Consider the following 18425-nt stretch of genomic DNA (forward strand, 5'->3'; position numbering starts at 1 on the left):
AATATAATATCCCGGCACTTAGAGCTTTATAATTAATAAAATTTCCCCTTAATTTAATTAAGAAAGTAATTTCTTACTTCTCCACTGTGAGGTGGGCTGCTGGTTTATAATGGCTTCTACATGTCACTAAGGTGGGCACAGTACTTCAGTGGTGAAGCAGGTCCCCATCTGGACTGAAAAACGTTTGAAAAACCTCTCTTATGTTCTTCTATCTGTGAAGCACACTGGGATCCCCTGGAATGAATTGCTATATACTGTAGATATATGCCAATATTATTCTTTTTGTTAAAGTTGTGGCTCTTCCTAAGTTGAGACCTAGAGAATACACATATTGAACACCTGTCCAATTAAAAAAAAGTCAATTTAAGCATTGCATGCTTAGGTGGAACAAAAACTAAAAGACCCTAGAGAATTGAAAAGCTCTATTAAAAAACCAATAACAGAGAACTGGTTCAACAGGTAACGAAGCTCTGTGACAGGTTCTCATCCTTCTCTTTCATACTTTATTTACAGCATGAATGATGCCATAAACAACTTTAATTTGGTCTTTGTGCATATTCTGATGGTTTGAAATTGACTTACCCCTGACCAAAACAAATTTCATTCTTGTATTATACAAAACTATCAATTTCAGAAAGAATAAGGAGATCATTCTTTTATTAATAACAGTCAAGGTCCATGTTACAGTTGTGCTGACAGTCACAGGTATAGTCAGCTGCTATACTCAGGTCTATGGGTAATTTCTGTACACTCTCTGAAATGGTGTAAATGCAAGTTCACTAATAGGGGTTAGTTTTTGAGCTGAGACTTTTCAGAAATCACACCTGACACACTCTTCTCTTGAAGCCATGCCAGTGACTTTCTGTAAATTCATATAATTTGCAATCTTCTGGCTCCCTACAAAATCATTTCTTTGCTAATGCAGAAGCTGCACAGGGAGCAGGGGCTAAGATAAACCTTCCATTAATGGCTTCAAAATCCCATTTAAAAAGTCCTCCCTCCACATTGCCTTATAAATTATAACTGTACTGGACTTTGACTTTACACTGAAAAGTAGATGGAGCTAAAATTCCAACAGTTGTGAACATGCTTTTTTTTCAAATCACAGAAATTAATTTCCATTTCCAGTTCTCTAATGTTGTTTTGCATTTTTTCACTATTTCAGTTAGGACTTGTTTGCAAATTTCTATTGATTCCATTAATTCATCGTGATCCACAGTCCATCTACTAATAAGGGTTTCTGAGAAGTGTCTTCAAATTTTTGTTTTCCAATATTTTTTCTTACAGTGTTTCATTTATGGTTTAATTTATACCCCTTAGACTAATATACTTCCTCAAGCTATTGCCACACGCTTGACAGCAATTTCAGAACAGAATTTTCACAAGAACTTACAAGAACTTTCACAAGAAAACAGTATCAGGATAATAGCTAAGAGAGTGGGTGTAGTTTTAAACTAGTACCTTCTTATGCCAATGTTTATGCCTTTAAGTTGTAAACCTTCCTATCAAAACTGGTTACAGTATGAGACTGATTGTATGGTTTCAAGTTAATTGATCTGAACTTTTATTTATAGCAAAAAAACTTGAACTGTACTATCTCATTATAGAAGAAGATTATTCCATAAGCTATACATTTTATTTTATAATGGATCGAATGCACTGTATCTATTTTCTTATCACTTATATCACTTTTTCCAATTTCTTTTTAAAGTAGATGTACAGAAACATTAAGAACTCCTACAATTTTTTTCTGTTTGTCCAGTGTACTGTTTCCAATGAAAATGAAAATTTCAGCAGTGAGCAGAGGACATTATGACAAATATTTGATCTGCTTCTTTGGTGTTGGTTTGTTACAAATAAAAGTTACCTTTTGCCAATGGAGTACCTTATGTTGTCTGATCTTTCACCTCAGTAGTTTGACTTGTTCACAGCTGGGATCTGAAATCCTATGCCTAACTAATTATGTAAGTGACCGTTTAATGTCAGCTTAATGGACTCCGATGCCAGCACATACAGTACCATAGAGGAGAAATAAGTAATCTTTGAAACATCAAACCATCAAGTGGGTGTTGACAAGAATGTACAATACTTAGCCCACCGGATAATTTCATAAAGACTTTTGCGGCCTTTCAAACAAAAATGCCTTAGTTGAGTTTGAGTCAGCCTGTTCGATAACTTTAACAGTAGGTTCATTATGTTTATATTTGTTGAAGGTTCAGTCACCCCATGTCTATTTTAGAAACCTGGTTTTACATTGTAAGAGATGGATGTTAGCCTGACCCAAAGTACATCATTAGTACACTCTCATATACATTACATTGCTTTAAATACTGTATATATCCTTCCTCCCACCTTTGCTATTTTACTGCATGACTGTATATGAAGAAATATTCACTCTTTGCAATTATAATCTGTGACTGTCCATCAAATTAAATTAACTCAATGTAAAAGTTTTTGAAAGATTAGCCTGATGTCTGAGAAACATTGTTCGTTTAGCTGAATACCATTCTTCAGTAAAATTAATTTAAAATGCAAGAAAAGGTTTGATTTTTTTATATTTGTGCCTGAAAAGTGACATGTCCTTATTGGCATACACGTATAAAGAAAGCTTATTTTTAAAAGTGACAAAATCCTCACTGCTTTTCTGTAGTGATTTCATTTGCTGTGACTTTGCTTCTTTTTCCAATATCACATTGAAAATGTTTTATTATTGGAAGTGAAAGGTTTCAAAGGTGGAATGAAGTATACACAATATTTTTATTTAGATGTTATTGCTTGTTAAATAAAAATGCATTAATTACAAGAAATTTAAAAATGTATGCAGACATTTTTGTATTTCTTACCAAAGCGTGTATAGTATGTTGAAAACAAATGGAGACTTGTGATGTGGTCATTTGCAACACACAATTTCCAATTGATGAAAAATTGTGAACTTCTGATCAAGTAAAGTTTTGTCAGTTTGAACAAAGGCTATATAGAACAAGGCTGCAGTTTTACAAAGGACCACAGAATTGTTTAAGGTTGAGGTTTGGTATTTAGTTAAAAAAATATTACATCTGAAAAAGTAAGAACGGTTAGAGGGAAAAAGCTAATATGTCAAAAGGAGTCAGTCCTCTACAAATAAGGTGATAATATGAAAGGAACTTTGCAGACTGTCTGAAAGGCTTACATGACCACTGTTCCACAGATTACAGTCTCTGTTTCCTTCAGGGAGTTTGAAAAGGAATTCTGATGGAAGCTTACTCACTCCAGAAAGGCCACTGAGGCTGAATGGAGGTTGAACATTATTCAAATGTAGTTACTGGGCAGAAAAGTCTAAGTTGGCTTTTTTTCTCCTTTGAAAGTGTCAGAAATAATATGTTCAATTGGTTTTGGAGCATTTACGCTCTGCTGCCAACCATTTCCAGAAACAGAGCAGACAGGCTTCAGTGTCAACGCTGTTACATCCCAAGCATTTTTTTCTGACACCCATTCACATTTCTCATTTTACTCTTCAAGAATGTATAGCAAAATGACATAGTGGTCACAAGTGTCGACTTAAGTGTTAACAGTGAGGCCACTGTATCATAGGTTCAAAGAGGAATAATGTAAGACTGCTCAAAGTAAATCTTGATATTTCAACTCTTAAGGGAATGCAACAGATGGAAACATGAAAATGTCTACAGTAGCATACAAATTTAGGTCATCATGAATGAAGTTCACATATTTAAACATTTCAGGCTAATCAAAATGTGAACAGAGTGACTGAAATATAATTATTATTAAACAGCTTTTCATAATATCACCCCACATAATACAAATACAAATCCCAAAGTCCTTATTGTTGTTTTATGTTTCTCATATTTGATATTGATGTACTGTATGATGCAGCCTTAAAGAACGGGGTTTCACGTAGTTTGATTTTTTTTACATACAATGCTGGATTTGTCATGCCACAAATAACTTATTCTATTCATATGTAGCAACTTAGTTGAAACTCACTTTTTTTTTCCTGTTGAAGATTATTACAACATTTATGTCCAGACCAAACAAGTTTGATATTATCAAGGAAGTTTAATCCTTTAAACCTGACTTTTCTAACCAATCGTGCTTTCAGCAATAAAACAGATTTCTTAAAAAAAAATTAAAACCATCTGCTGCCTATAGAAGTCAAAAATTGAGTCAGGCTTTTGTCAAAATAGTTTTAGAATTCACAGACTTCACGCTTAGTGAGCTGGGCAAACAGCAAAAACTAATAACTTGAAATACATGAACGTTTTTCAGAAGAAAGCTCTGGATGCAAATAACTCTTAACTTTCTGTGTTAATGGTTTGTTTTACAATACAACATACTACAAACTTCAAAACAAATGATTTCCAGATCTTCTTGAGCACTAACATGGAATTTTACACAAACTTGCATTAATACCTAGCACTAATATAATAATTTCTATATTATCCTGTTAATTTCTAGATGTAATAATTTTAATTCATGACACTTACTGTATTACCATCTATATTTTATGCTGTGAATATGCATACAATATATTTTAATATAATGTATACAGTATATTAGATAGATGTATTTAAAAATATGTTTAAGTGTATTTCTATGTGCAATAGTTCCTTTGTACACATACCATTTAGTGTGCATATTTCAAAACTTTTAGTAAAACAAGAACTGCCTATCAGAATACAACAATTTGTATTCACCTGTTTATGATACATAATTTGATACAGTACTTGGTTTTTAGTTGCTTTCCAATCCAAATCTAAAGCTATCTTTATCAATGCATTAAATACAATTGATTACAATTTGAGAATGTATTTTTGATTAAAAATACAAAAACATAAGAAGAATGTTTTCTTTCATTTTTGGAAACATCACAAATACACCTGGGTAACTCTACAACTGTTAGGGAATTATTTTATGTACATACAGTAGATACTTCACAGTTAAAGCCACTTATAGCAGGTCATATAATTTTGTTATTGTACTTTCAGTTTAATTGTATCAGAGACCTGCAACAAAAAGTATCTGTTTAGTCAAATTAAATAGTTATGAAAGGATAAGTTTATTACGTTAAGTATTAATTTTTAATTAGACCAGATGTTATCTTATAGTAGGTCTCTGTTATTATTACTTGTCTGTATTGTATTGTATGTATTTTCATCATGTTCGGTTTATGTCATTTCAGGGCACTATTCTGGTTGGTGCTGTTATCGTAGTATGTGCATTCTGTTGTCATGCTGAATGAGCTCAGCATGGCAAATCAACACTTTCAAATCAGAGCTGTTATTAAACTGTGACATCACACTACACCTGTAGTTCTACAGGAAGAAAATGACATGACAATAAATACATAAAACAACTTAATGCTGATGAACACAAACTACCTTCTGGCAAATGGTTCATTCTTTTAGTAGTACGGTTATTTTTTGACAACGTGTGAGAAACAAAGTTCATTATTGAAGAGCTACTGCAGGGAAGGATCCATTCTCAAAGAGAAGCTTTTAAGAGTAAAATGAAATTCAATAGTTGAGTCACTACCTCCCAGTCTTCCTGCCCTCAATAGAGAAAGTAAATATTTTGTCTGACCTTTTTAACAGTTTGTGTTGAAAAACAGTGAGGCTGATACATGATTGGTTGACCGACAGGGGCACTTGTGGTGCGTTGGTCGGTCGTAGAAAGATTTAAATGTCTAAGTATTGAATATTTATATGGAATTTTACCACTGAAGGGAAATCTTAGTAGCTGAGCATAAAAAGAATAGGAGCATACTGTAACGCGTGTGAAGGCCATAAACAATATTAATTTTGGAACATAAACATACAGTATATGGCTGGTCTCGGTACTTTAAAGAAAACAAACACCAGTATTCCATTTCTCCCTAAACATTTTAAGCATCGAAGTCTTTAACTAACGTGATACCGGAGTCAACAAGCATACTTTTAGAATTTGATTAAAAGGGAATATAATATGGAATCGCGTATCTAAAGAAATTAATAACGATATAATTATATTCATGTACCGCAACACAAGAATTGTACACGCTGTACAATGTTTGTTGATAATGTTTTGTAGGGCTTTTTCAACACTCCTCATGTGACCTTGCTGGTGGCACTGTGGGTTAGGTTCCTGACACCCACATCACATGCTGGGTGTTCAAATCCAGCTGGAGCCATTACTTTTATTTTCTAACAAACATTTCTTTGAAAACATAAAACGTTTCCCTAGGTCAGAGATCAAATAAAACTTCACTCGCACCAAACAAATTTATATTTCTAAATATCACAACATGATCGAATTTAAGTCATTTTAATAACAATGAATAGTCACCTATGCGTTACAATATAAACATTTATATTGATTTAAATTGCGTTTTGATTTAAATGGCAAACACGTGTTTAAATATATGTGTTTTTTGATTCACAATCAGACAAATGCAACATAAATTGATATCTTTGTCTTCTAAGTATCTTAATAAACTTTCAGCATAGCTTTCTCCCCATTTAGATTTATTTTTCTTGGGATCTTGGGATCAAACGTGGAAGGATTAGATTGTAATCGTTTTTATTTTTGAAATACATTTTAGAAAAGTGTAATCTATACTAAAAAGCTGTACACCACCTGCTATAAAGATACATATTGTAGTACTTTCAGGTTCGGATAGGACGGACACAAGAACTCAGACTTCAGAACTCAGAACTCAGACTTGCGGAGTTAAAGCAAGTTAAAGTTAAAGCACCTTGAATTGAATTGAATTGAGAGAGAGCACAGCCAGGACAGACAGGCAAATAACATACACTCCACAGACATTCACAACAGCGTCATATCATAAAACGTTTTCACATATTGTTAAATTATTACTTGTTTTTCAGGAAGTTAAAAAAACACTTGAATTACTTATCCAGTCTCTCGAAATAAAATTATTTTTCAAGCAATGTAACTAACGTCGGGCAACGTGTTTTTTTTAATCCAACATTGACAGCCACATCTTAAATCTTATCAGTCAGCTCTTTTTTCTCTATTTGAATTGTGGCAATTCAAACAACTTGGGATAACAAGTGGTCTCAAAGTCACCAAGCTCACAGAGAATGCCCGCTTGTTTTGAATGGCTGCATCTGTATCTCTATTCACTGAATTAGAAAGAACGAGCACGTAATATTATTACAATTGAATGAATTTTCCCCCCAACTTTAAGCCTTCCCAGCTACATACAGTATGTGTAAGTATATGTATTAGAGAACTAAAGATGTGGTATATATTATGCATGAATTCTACAAAAGATCCACCTACTGTAGTTATCTGTGTAGAAACAATTTTAAAACTGTCAGCAAACCTTATCTTATGTCTCGATCCTCAAAATCAATCCATAATGAAACACTCCACCACAAAAATATAGTACACAACCACACACAAATATAATATTGTCATCATTGGGCATACACATTTGGCCTTGTTTCATTCTTGAACCTTACCGTAATACAAAATTAAAATCATGAAGCTGTAAGCCTCAAGAATGACCCCAATGCTGATCACTCTTCTCATTTCTTGTTTAGGAAATTTGAACTGAGGAACTGACTATCACTTTCAGTGGAAATATGTTTCTGTTTTAATTGCAAAAGCATCACAGTCTCCTGTGGCTTTGACGCATTTATTTTTTGTTTTCTATGTGACAGCTGAGACTTAGTGCCTTGTTCACAACAGTTTTTTATGTGATTAAAAACATCTTAGCTACAGATAAGCAATGCATTATGGAATAGAATATTAAGTAACCAGGATAAGCATCTTAAAATATAAAATACATGTGAATACACAGTCTTAAAAATTACACGATAGGCTCATTAACATCTGCTGAATATGCTAAATGAATGCCAATGTATAACAATTATGTAGAAAAATATCACTAATGAGGGTAATATGTACATAGTATTCACTAAACCTTCTTAACCATAAGATGCACCTTACAGATGCAGCCATTCAAAGTGCGCGGCACAGACACCGCAGTACAGTACCGCAGGTATGATGACACGCGATACCGCGGTACGTGATTGGTTGACCGACAGGGGCACTCGTGGTCCGTTGGTCTGTCGTAGAAAGACTTACTGTACTGTAAACGTCTTTACTGTGCCCGTTGTAGATATTGAATTTTACCACTGAAGGGAAATCTTAGTAGCTGAGCATAAAAAGAATAGGAGCATACTGTAACGCGTGTGAAGGCCATAAACGATATTAATTTTGGAACGTAAACATACAGTATATGGCTGGTCTCGGTACTTTAAAGAAAAAAATACGCACCAGTATTCCATTTCTCCCTAAACATTGTAAGCTTCGAAGTCTTTAACTAACGTGATACCGGAGTCAACAAGCATACTTTTAGAATTTGATTAAAAGGGAATATAATATGGAATCGCGTATCTAAAGAATTTAATAACGGTATGATTATATCCGTGTACTGCGGCAGGTCTGTGTAGGGCTGTTTCGCCTGCCTGATCATGCGAGCTGGACAGTTTGCGTTACAATATAAACATTTATATTGATTTAAATCGTGTTCTGATTTAAATCGCAAACGCGTGTTTAATTATGTGTTTTTTAATCATGATCAGGCTAGTGCATTTCTACATTTTCTGTATGAACCAGCTTAGAGGTTCATACAGAAAGACAGCTTGTGTTTAAATTGAGTGTAAGGTAATTTATGCTTCTAAAGTCATGGTCAGTATTGTTGTACTGTGCTGTACTGTGTCACATTATTTTATAGCGTTTTTATTGCGTTATTAAATCCGGTGGCGCTGTGTTAGTTTCCTGACTCACATTATTTAAACTGCGACACTGATCATTCATCTCTAAATAAACTTTATTTTATATAGCGTTTTAAGCCAATAGGTAATTAGATTGCTCATAAACCTAATCACTTTTTCTACATAAACACAGCGTGATTGCTCTCTGAAAATGCTTTTCCGTTATTTTTAAAGTAGGCTCAGATTTCAACTATAGATCGTATTATTATAAACTTTCTTGGAAAAATGTATTTTATGTAAACCATGTTTGCTATTAATTCATTTAGGGCTAAAATACGTTCATTGTCTTCTAATCGAGTCGAGTTGACATTGGAAGCCTGCCACACCCGGACCGTTAAACCAACGCATTAGCACGTCAAAGCCCATTGAGCCAGTATTGGCTTTAGTATCCCCCCCTTCTCCCCTCAATTCAATTCAATTCAAGGTGTTTTATTTGCATGACAGATGGGTACAAGCAGTGTTGGGTACTGTATGTATATTGTAACGCTTACGGCAGACAGGCACTGTGTAGGAGTCGACGCACCAGAGCAGCGCCTGCAATTTTTATATTTATAACTTAGTTTTTAAAATTAGTCAAGCAATACGAAGCATCTCCTTTTACTTAGTGCCTGAGCATACTGCAACGCGTGTGAAGCCCATAAACGATATTAATTTTGGAACTTAAACATACAGTTTATGGCTGGTCTCGGTACTTTAAAGAAAACATACACACCAGTATTCCATTTCTCCCTAAACATTTTAAGCATCGAAGTCTTTAACTAACGCGATACCGGAGTCAACAAGCATACTTTTAGAATTTGATTAAAAGGGAATATAATATGGAATCGCGTATCTCCAGAATTTAAAGACCAGACAATCGCAAACTCGTTTTCAATAAAATTATTTTATTCATTCAGCAGTTTGTGAGAGGGACATCCAGCAGGGAGAGACACACACACCGGTTTTCATTGACAACATTGTTTTTTTTTCAATTCCTCTTGTCTAACAGGAATGTTTTGTTTGTGGACAGACTGTTAGACAAGAGGAAAAGACCGCCTCCTCCTACGAAGCATTTCGTTGATCCGATCACGAATTCTTTTCCAGTCGTACGCAGCAAGGGTTGAGAATCTCCGATTCACCATCGTACTAATGGTTTCCCGGAGATTGCAAGGCAAGGCACTTTTGCCTCTGGACCCATCGAAATTTACAGACGTGGTCCACCCCCAGTAAATTTCAAAAGTCACAAGATTTCGAAACACGAGGGCGGCGTAGCGGTCGGCTCTTGCTTTCCCGTCTATGCCGATGCACTGCAAGTACAACCCCCCCTCCATCTCCTGGGTGATGGGTAGCAGTTGGACATCTGGGAGAATTATTCGTCCCACTGGCATCTGTGAATTCCGCTGTGCTTCCTGGGGGGAGATAGCCGGCGGGGACAGCATCAACAGATTCCTGCGCGGTGGTGAACTGAGAGGCCGGGATGGAGTGTCCGGAGGCGGTGTGTGCTCTGCAGGCTACGAAGAAATAATGAAAGAAAGAAAAGAAAGAAAATATAATTATCGAACGTGAGACTGTCTTTCTCCGACTTACATTCCCGAATGTCCCCCGCCCCGGTCAACAATCCTAGGAAGAACACGAAACAGCCTGTTAATAAAATTGTTACAATTTTGTTCGGTCAGTTCTTCCTCCCAGAATTTATAGATCGCATCGATCAGTTCCTGCTTTGTGACGGGCTTAGCGGTTTTCCGAATGTAGTCTTTCAACGAATGCCAAACCATTTCTATCGGATTTAGATCTGGGGATTCGGCTGGAGTTTTCACCCAGTTCACTCCTTCTGCTATAAGCCTCGCCCTTGCTGCTGTGTGTTTCGGATCGTTGTCTTGAAAGAGACGGTGCCTTGATCCAAACTGCTCCCTGATATATGGGGCAGCATGCTGTGTGACCACGACTTCCTCGAAGAATACACGGTCCATAATTCCTTCGAAAATAAGAAGTGGTCCCGGGCCTCTTCTAGATATACCCCCCCAGACGTGAACCTTCAGTGGATGCTTGGGCTTTGGCTTGTCCACATGTCTCCCCTTTTTGCAAAATGCCATTGTTGAAAACTGTTCCAGAGCCACTGTTGTTTCGTCGGTAAAAAGTACATCCTGAAATGCCTCCCCCTGTTCAATCCATTGGAGCGCTTGCTTGAGTCTTTCCTCTTTGTTTTTTAGCCTTATCATGGGGCATGTGTTGGTTTTTCTGTATCTCCATCCAAGCCTCCTGCGTACTCTTCTTATCGATGTCGGGCTTATATTCGCACCGAGGTCAGCCCATAGCCGTCTTTGGACTTGCATCGCCGGTAGCTCATCATTTTCATCGGTCAGTTTGTCGATAGCTCGCACAATAGGACTTGAAAAAAAAAGAGATCAGCAGTTAGTTTTAAAAATAATGTGCGTAGTTGTATTTACATGCAAGAAAAGTATTTTTAGAAATTTATTTACCTTTGAATCGTCCTCGGTTTAGATTCTCTTTGCCTCCTCTCCCCTTTATAATGCCGTCTCACTGTGCTTTCAGAAACGAAGATGTCCATCGAAGCCAACTGCTGTACAATGTCCCGTGTTGACTTCCCATTTCTTTTCATCCTCATTATTTGGTGTGAGAGAGTCTTCGTGATTTTGGTCATTGTCCGTCCCCTTACCAAAGCGATACAGTGGTGCAGCTTGAATTCTGTACCTATATACTGTATGGTATGGTACAGATAAAACTTACACCATACCGATGAGCTAATGCCAGGGAAAGACACTCCAATTTTATTTAAAACACAATACGCCAGGAAATGTGTCTGATGCATTAGCAAGTTAAAACAACTGGGTCGAAAACCTGGGCGTTACACCATTTCCTTTTTCTGATCACTCGCTTTCTGGATACACATCTCACCTGTCCTGTTCTTTGTTTTCCTGGTTTGCTGATTATGCCTGCTGCGGTCCACTCCTACCCTCACACCTAAAGAAAACTATTTTAAATTTCTTGGCGCAGTTCATTAACCCTTGTATGTGCTGTCCGCGCCCAAAATGCAATTTTAAGAAAGTCAAAAACCGTGCTCAAATGCAATTTTCAAAGTGCAATGAAATACAATATTGTTGTTGCTGCTGTTCTGGTTGTTTTTATCCCGTAAAGCGTTTTGAGAAGCCACCTTTAAAGGCGATATATGTTGTAGAACCGCTGATTCTTATGGAATGTGTTCCGCAGGAGATTCAAATTTTTATTTATTTTTTAATCGCGTATCTAAGGAAGTCTCAGTATAACTTTGTTCATGAACAAACAGTGGCATGTTACATTGTCATTGTTTTTTTTAACAAGGCTCGCCAGCTAATGTGAATCGAAACCTGTCTTGCTAGCTTTTAAAGTCGTGCATGTGTAAACGACAATTGAAATAGAGCACACACCGCCTCCGGACACTCCATCCCGGCCTCTCAGTTCACCACCGCGCAGGAATCTGTTGATGCTGTCCCCGCCGGCTATCTCCCCCCAGGAAGCACAGCGGAATTCACAGATGCCAGTGGGACGAATAATTCTCCCAGATGTCCAACTGCTACCCATCACCCAGGAGATGGAGGGGGGGTTGTACTTGCAGTGCATCGGCATAGACGGGAAAGCAAGAGCCGACCGCTACGCCGCCCTCGTGTTTCGAAATCTTGTGACTTTTGAAATTTACTGGGGGTGGACCACGTCTGTAAATTTCGATGGGTCCAGAGGCAAAAGTGCCTTGCCTTGCAATCTCCGGGAAACCATTAGTACGATGGTGAATCGGAGATTCTCAACCCTTGCTGCGTACGACTGGAAAAGAATTCGTGATCGGATCAACGAAATGCTTCGTAGGAGGAGGCGGTCTTTTCCTCTTGTCTAACAGTCTGTCCACAAACAAAACATTCCTGTTAGACAAGAGGAATTGAAAAAAAAACAATGTTGTCAATGAAAACCGGTGTGTGTGTCTCTCCCTGCTGGATGTCCCTCTCACAAACTGCTGAATGAATAAAATAATTTTATTGAAAACGAGTTTGCGATTGTCTGGTCTTTAAATTCTGGAGATACGCGATTCCATATTATATTCCCTTTTAATCAAATTCTAAAAGTATGCTTGTTGACTCCGGTATCGCGTTAGTTAAAGACTTCGATGCTTAAAATGTTTAGGGAGAAATGGAATACTGGTGTGTATGTTTTCTTTAAAGTACCGAGACCAGCCATAAACTGTATGTTTAAGTTCCAAAATTAATATCGTTTATGGGCTTCACACGCGTTGCAGTATTCTCAGGCACTAAGTAAAAGGAGATGCTTCGTATTGCTTGACTAATTTTAAAAACTAAGTTATAAATATAAAAATTGCAGGCGCTGCTCTGGTGCGTCGACTCCTACACAGTGCCTGTCTGCCGTAAGCGTTACAATATACATACAGTACCCAACACTGCTTGTACCCATCTGTCATGCAAATAAAACACCTTGAATTGAATTGAATTGAGGGGAGAAGGGGGGGATACTAAAGCCAATACTGGCTCAATGGGCTTTGACGTGCTAATGCGTTGGTTTAACGGTCCGGGTGTGGCAGGCTTCCAATGTCAACTCGACTCGATTAGAAGACAATGAACGTATTTTAGCCCTAAATGAATTAATAGCAAACATGGTTTACATAAAATACATTTTTCCAAGAAAGTTTATAATAATACGATCTATAGTTGAAATCTGAGCCTACTTTAAAAATAACGGAAAAGCATTTTCAGAGAGCAATCACGCTGTGTTTATGTAGAAAAAGTGATTAGGTTTATGAGCAATCTAATTACCTATTGGCTTAAAACGCTATATAAAATAAAGTTTATTTAGAGATGAATGATCAGTGTCGCAGTTTAAATAATGTGAGTCAGGAAACTAACACAGCGCCACCGGATTTAATAACGCAATAAAAACGCTATAAAATAATGTGACACAGTACAGCACAGTACAACAATACTGACCATGACTTTAGAAGCATAAATTACCTTACACTCAATTTAAACACATGCTGTCTTTCTGTATGAACCTCTAAGCTGGTTCATACAGAAAATGTAGAAATGCACTAGCCTGATCATGATTAAAAAACACATAATTAAACACGCGTTTGCGATTTAAATCAGAACACGATTTAAATCAATATAAATGTTTATATTGTAACGCAAACTGTCCAGCTCGCATGATCAGGCAGGCGAAACAGCCCTACACAGACCTGCCGCAGTACACGGATATAATCATACCGTTATTAAATTCTTTAGATACGCGATTCCATATTATATTCCCTTTTAATCAAATTCTAAAAGTATGCTTGATGACTCCGGTATCACGTTAGTTTAAGACTTCGAAGCTTACAATGTTTAGGGAGAAATGGAATACCGGTGTGTATTTTTCCTTGTGATATTTTAAGCTCTAGTTGAATGATAGGTGTCGCATTTTAAATCATTTTCGTAGCTAGAAATTATGAAACGCCCTGTTAAAAGCAAGGAAGTTTTTATGCCCCGTTGAAGTAAAACAAAATGCCTGACAAAGTATGGCTTGGACAGATTCCAAGTGCTTGTACAAATGTGCTAAAGAAATTATACTTTGAGTATACAGCTTGTCCAAAGTCATCCATTATTAATACTATTAGTAATATCTTCAGTAAAGGCTTTGATGCATACATATTTCTGATAAAGGTAGGTTGTGTACTTCTGTCCAACTGAGCAATCTTGCTTTCATAATATATACCAACATTTTAATGACTGATGATTAACATGCTGTAATACACAGTTCAAAATTAAAGGCTAAAATGCTGTACATGAGAGGTTAAGCTCCCCCTGGCGGTTTTACAAGGCGACGCCGGATAGTTAGTCACGTGACACACGTGACACACGTGATACCGCGTGATACTGCGTGATACTGTGACACGCCCACCGGGGTATGCCGCGAAATACCTCACCCATTTTGAATGGCTGCATCTGTAACTTGCATGCAAATTAACACTGATGGAAAACAGTTATGAGCCAAGATCCAGCTGCTGTGCACCACAAGTATTTAGTTTCATCATGGAGCTTCACCTTGCTAATGGAGAAAAGTACTATTATCAAAGGAGAGAGAAAGAAATGTCAAGCCTGAAGGACAGTGAACTATCAAATTATAAAGCAAGGCAAACCTATACAAAGAAATTTTTCGCAAAAACAGATTGAGCACAAACAATGTTGACTTGACCAACTCCTAATTTTTTATTTTCAGGCTTCTCTTGCTTTAAACTGAAGACTCACTATATCCTAAAATATCTTTTAATGTGTTTTTTAATATTTCATATGTTTTGGACTTTTATTAGAAAAACTCAAATAGCAAAAATTGTACAAATGTATAAAAAAATCATAAAGTTTGTTTTAAAGAATTTTTGCTTACACCGTTTGAAACATGTTAACTTGAATAATTACCATGCATTATCCAGATTGGTGCTTTACTTCAGTGATTAATGAACTGGGTCCACTCCTAATATGTATTGCACTTTGTGTTCCTATGTGATAATATGTGCTATACAAAGTCAATTTTTTATTACTTACTCAAATTTCCTCAATTTGTGCTCCTTCTTCTATAGTTAGATATCTATTTGTATAGCATCATTTCCCTAACATGTACCTTATCTTCAGACACATGTTGTGTTCATGCATCCCTTACGACAAAAAGCCGTGATACCTCTTGATGTGAGGCTGTCAGATAAGATTCCTCTTGCCATGCTAATGATTTTCATTGCACACATCTTAATAAGGGTGCATTCACCTTTGTGAATTCCTGCTTACTTATGGTAATAAAATATATGTTATAGGGTAGCGTTAACATATGTATTGTGCTGACTTTTAAATACCTTGTGTGAATGAGAGCCTTAATGTGCAAACTGAAATTTAGCCCTTGATGCATTCCCTGCTGCTTTGTTCCTTGACTCTTCTATCCATAGTGCTGTAATCGCTTTCTATTTGCATTCCTATGTTTTGCAAGGAGGGCATGAAGACAAATTCAGAAGTCCGTTTAGAGTGTATTTATTGAATAATTCATTAGTAAGGACAGAAAGGAGTAAAAAAATCCTAATTGCAAAAGTAATAAAAGTAATAGAACTATGGTTCATAGTAAATATGTGTTTACTGTTCAAATAGTTTAGACTGTCCTTTCAAGGGCTGCTTAGGACAATGCTGGAGGGATGTACTCCATTGGTGTTGTAAAAGAACTGTTTGCTTATGGGCAACAACAAACAGAGAACACAGGAGGCTTTAGCCTAAAATCCTTAAAGGTTGCAATCTTATTTGGTGGGAGACAAGGACTCTTGCCAAAAAAAAGAAAGGAGTAAAATAACTCCTTTAATAAGCCATTTTTCATGGGAAAGCCATTAGAGACAAAAAACTGAGTTCTGCCAGATGAGGTGTTGTCCTGGTGAGCTCTCATTCATCTTAACTTGGTTATAATACATGATAATTTTGCACCTCTAAGACAAAAAATGTGAAAAATGAAATGGGAGCCAAGGTTTCTCGTTGAAATTATTTGATTTCAGCTTGTAGCCCTCATTAGATAATATGGTGAACATGGGACGTCATTGTTATGAACTTGTGTTTCTGTAGGTGTCCGACTTCCCAGAGGAGCAGCTTTTAGTTGCAGTATTTCCTGGTATACCAACAGCTGCTGAACTTTTTCTGTTGCCATACAAAAACATATCAGAGGGGAGAAAAAAGAGTGAATCTGATCTGGAGCAGGTAAGGGGCAGTATTTCTCTAATGCTTGTTAACATTCACATGACTAATTAACTTTGTATAAATAATACTGTTACTGTAAAATATCAATAAAATATTAAATTTCAATCAGCAACCACTTATCATGACAGACCTACTGTATAATATTTATTTTTGTTTTGAAGTGTTACTGTTCTCAAATGCAACAAACTATTGTCAACAGGATCCTACTTTATAGCACATTTGTGTTTTCATCATAAAATCTGTTGCTTCTTCACTAACAGACTTCGGAGATACTCGTCAGTGCCCTGAATCAAAATTTGGTTGAGTTTGAGTTGAAGCCAGGAGTTCGAGTCATCGTTTACATCACTCAGTTGACACTCGGTAAGATTAAATATCAAAACATAATATTTAATTTACAAAAGCAAATGCCGAGTTATGTGTAGATCTGCTTTTGTAAATAATAGTAGACATGAAAGGGATAGTTTGCTAATACATGTATGTAAACCAGAATTATGATCTATACTGCATATAATTAGAAATATTTAATTTTGTTCTGTTTAATATTAGTTCCTCAGTGTAGACCTGATAGCAGAATCAGAAATACTACTGCTTGATTCTCTTTATCACTTCATGTTATTTTGGTTCAGGCTTTGTGTGTTAAATTCATCTTGTAAATATTTTGGATGTATCTATTAGTACATTCACATACTGTAGAAAAAAATACAAAACAACTGTAAGTTGCTGTTATTTATTATTCATTTTGTGATTTTTGCTAGCTAATGTCAAGTGGGGGTGCACAATTATAAGCAATTCAGGTAGGGATACCCAAGCTTCAGTGTCTGAAGGCTGCACTGTAAATGTAAGAATATGTGTTAAACTGGTCCAGGAACAGATAAATTAGTCTTTTAAGACCAGGATTATGGAATTGTGAAGTAAGGCAATGAAATGCTTGACATTGTCTCTGTTAGTCATACTGATTAATATGCACTAAATCTAAAATACTTTGTAGAATTATAAAACATGTGTCATGAAAAGTATAAACAATTAATTCCTTAACTCTGTTTTTTGTTTAGATTGTTTATAAATTGAGTCTACTCTTTTGAAAATACTGCATTTGTACTGTTAGTTCTGTAAAGTAAGCCACTGAAGTAGCAGAGAAAGGTATTACAGAAATAATTAGATCAATGTTTGTATAGACATAATTATTTTAATAAGAAGAAAAGTAATAGAAGAATGTGAACTTTTTAAGTTGATCATTCCCAGTAGAGGTGGCTCAATTTTTTACACAGTAGAGGAAGCCTGAAATAAAGCAGTTGTTATAGACTGCATATGCTACTGTATATTATCAAGATTATCTGTATGTCTGTCTGATGCTTCTTATAGTACCACAAGTGTCATTACATTGAGAAAAACAAAAAAGGTTGTTGAATACTCCCCTAAGCATATCTGAGGCAGTAGGAAATTACAGCTTTGCTGACATCCTGCCCTGGTGCAGGGAAACACTTAAAGAACTGGTGCTGTTTGAGTTAATTGGATAATAATTAGCTTCTGGTGTATATCTCTAATTGGGTGCCATAGCATTTTGCCACTCATGTTTCCAAATAATATATCTGGAAACAAATACAGCTGCAGAATTAGGGAGATAACAGACATCTATGGTCATTTTTTTCAACAGGGAAGCAAACATCATGCTAGCTACTGATCTTTTTTATTATAAGTCGGTGCAACTGGTTTCTACAGCACAGCTTGAGCCTGAAGACAGTGGCCAGACTGCATGAAATATAGATGAATCTGCCAAGGGTTATTGTAAAAGTAAATTCACCAATTCAAACTGGGGAGGTGAAGTTACTGAACCATTACTGCATGTATTTGATTTCTATTAGCAAATATTTATCTTTGTCTACAAAATGGATGCTTCCAAGTATTTTATGCA

The 18425-nt window shown here is 36.2% G+C and overlaps 1 protein-coding gene across 1 annotated transcript in view; it reads left to right on the forward strand.

Moving 5' to 3' along the window:
* The window catches only part of sorcs3a (sortilin related VPS10 domain containing receptor 3a), a 290460-nt gene that overhangs the window by 257910 nt on the left and 14125 nt on the right, over window positions 1–18425 (forward strand). The window contains exons 23-24 of the mRNA XM_088635725.1: window positions 16382–16513; window positions 16774–16873. Coding sequence (XP_088491851.1) covers window positions 16382–16513; window positions 16774–16873 — 232 coding nt within the window. The remainder of the gene's footprint in view (window positions 1–16381; window positions 16514–16773; window positions 16874–18425) is intronic.

Source organism: Lepisosteus platostomus, chromosome 6 (assembly GCF_059453375.1).
Source record: "Lepisosteus platostomus isolate fLepPlt1 chromosome 6, fLepPlt1.hap1, whole genome shotgun sequence".
NCBI lineage: Eukaryota > Metazoa > Chordata > Actinopteri > Semionotiformes > Lepisosteidae > Lepisosteus > Lepisosteus platostomus.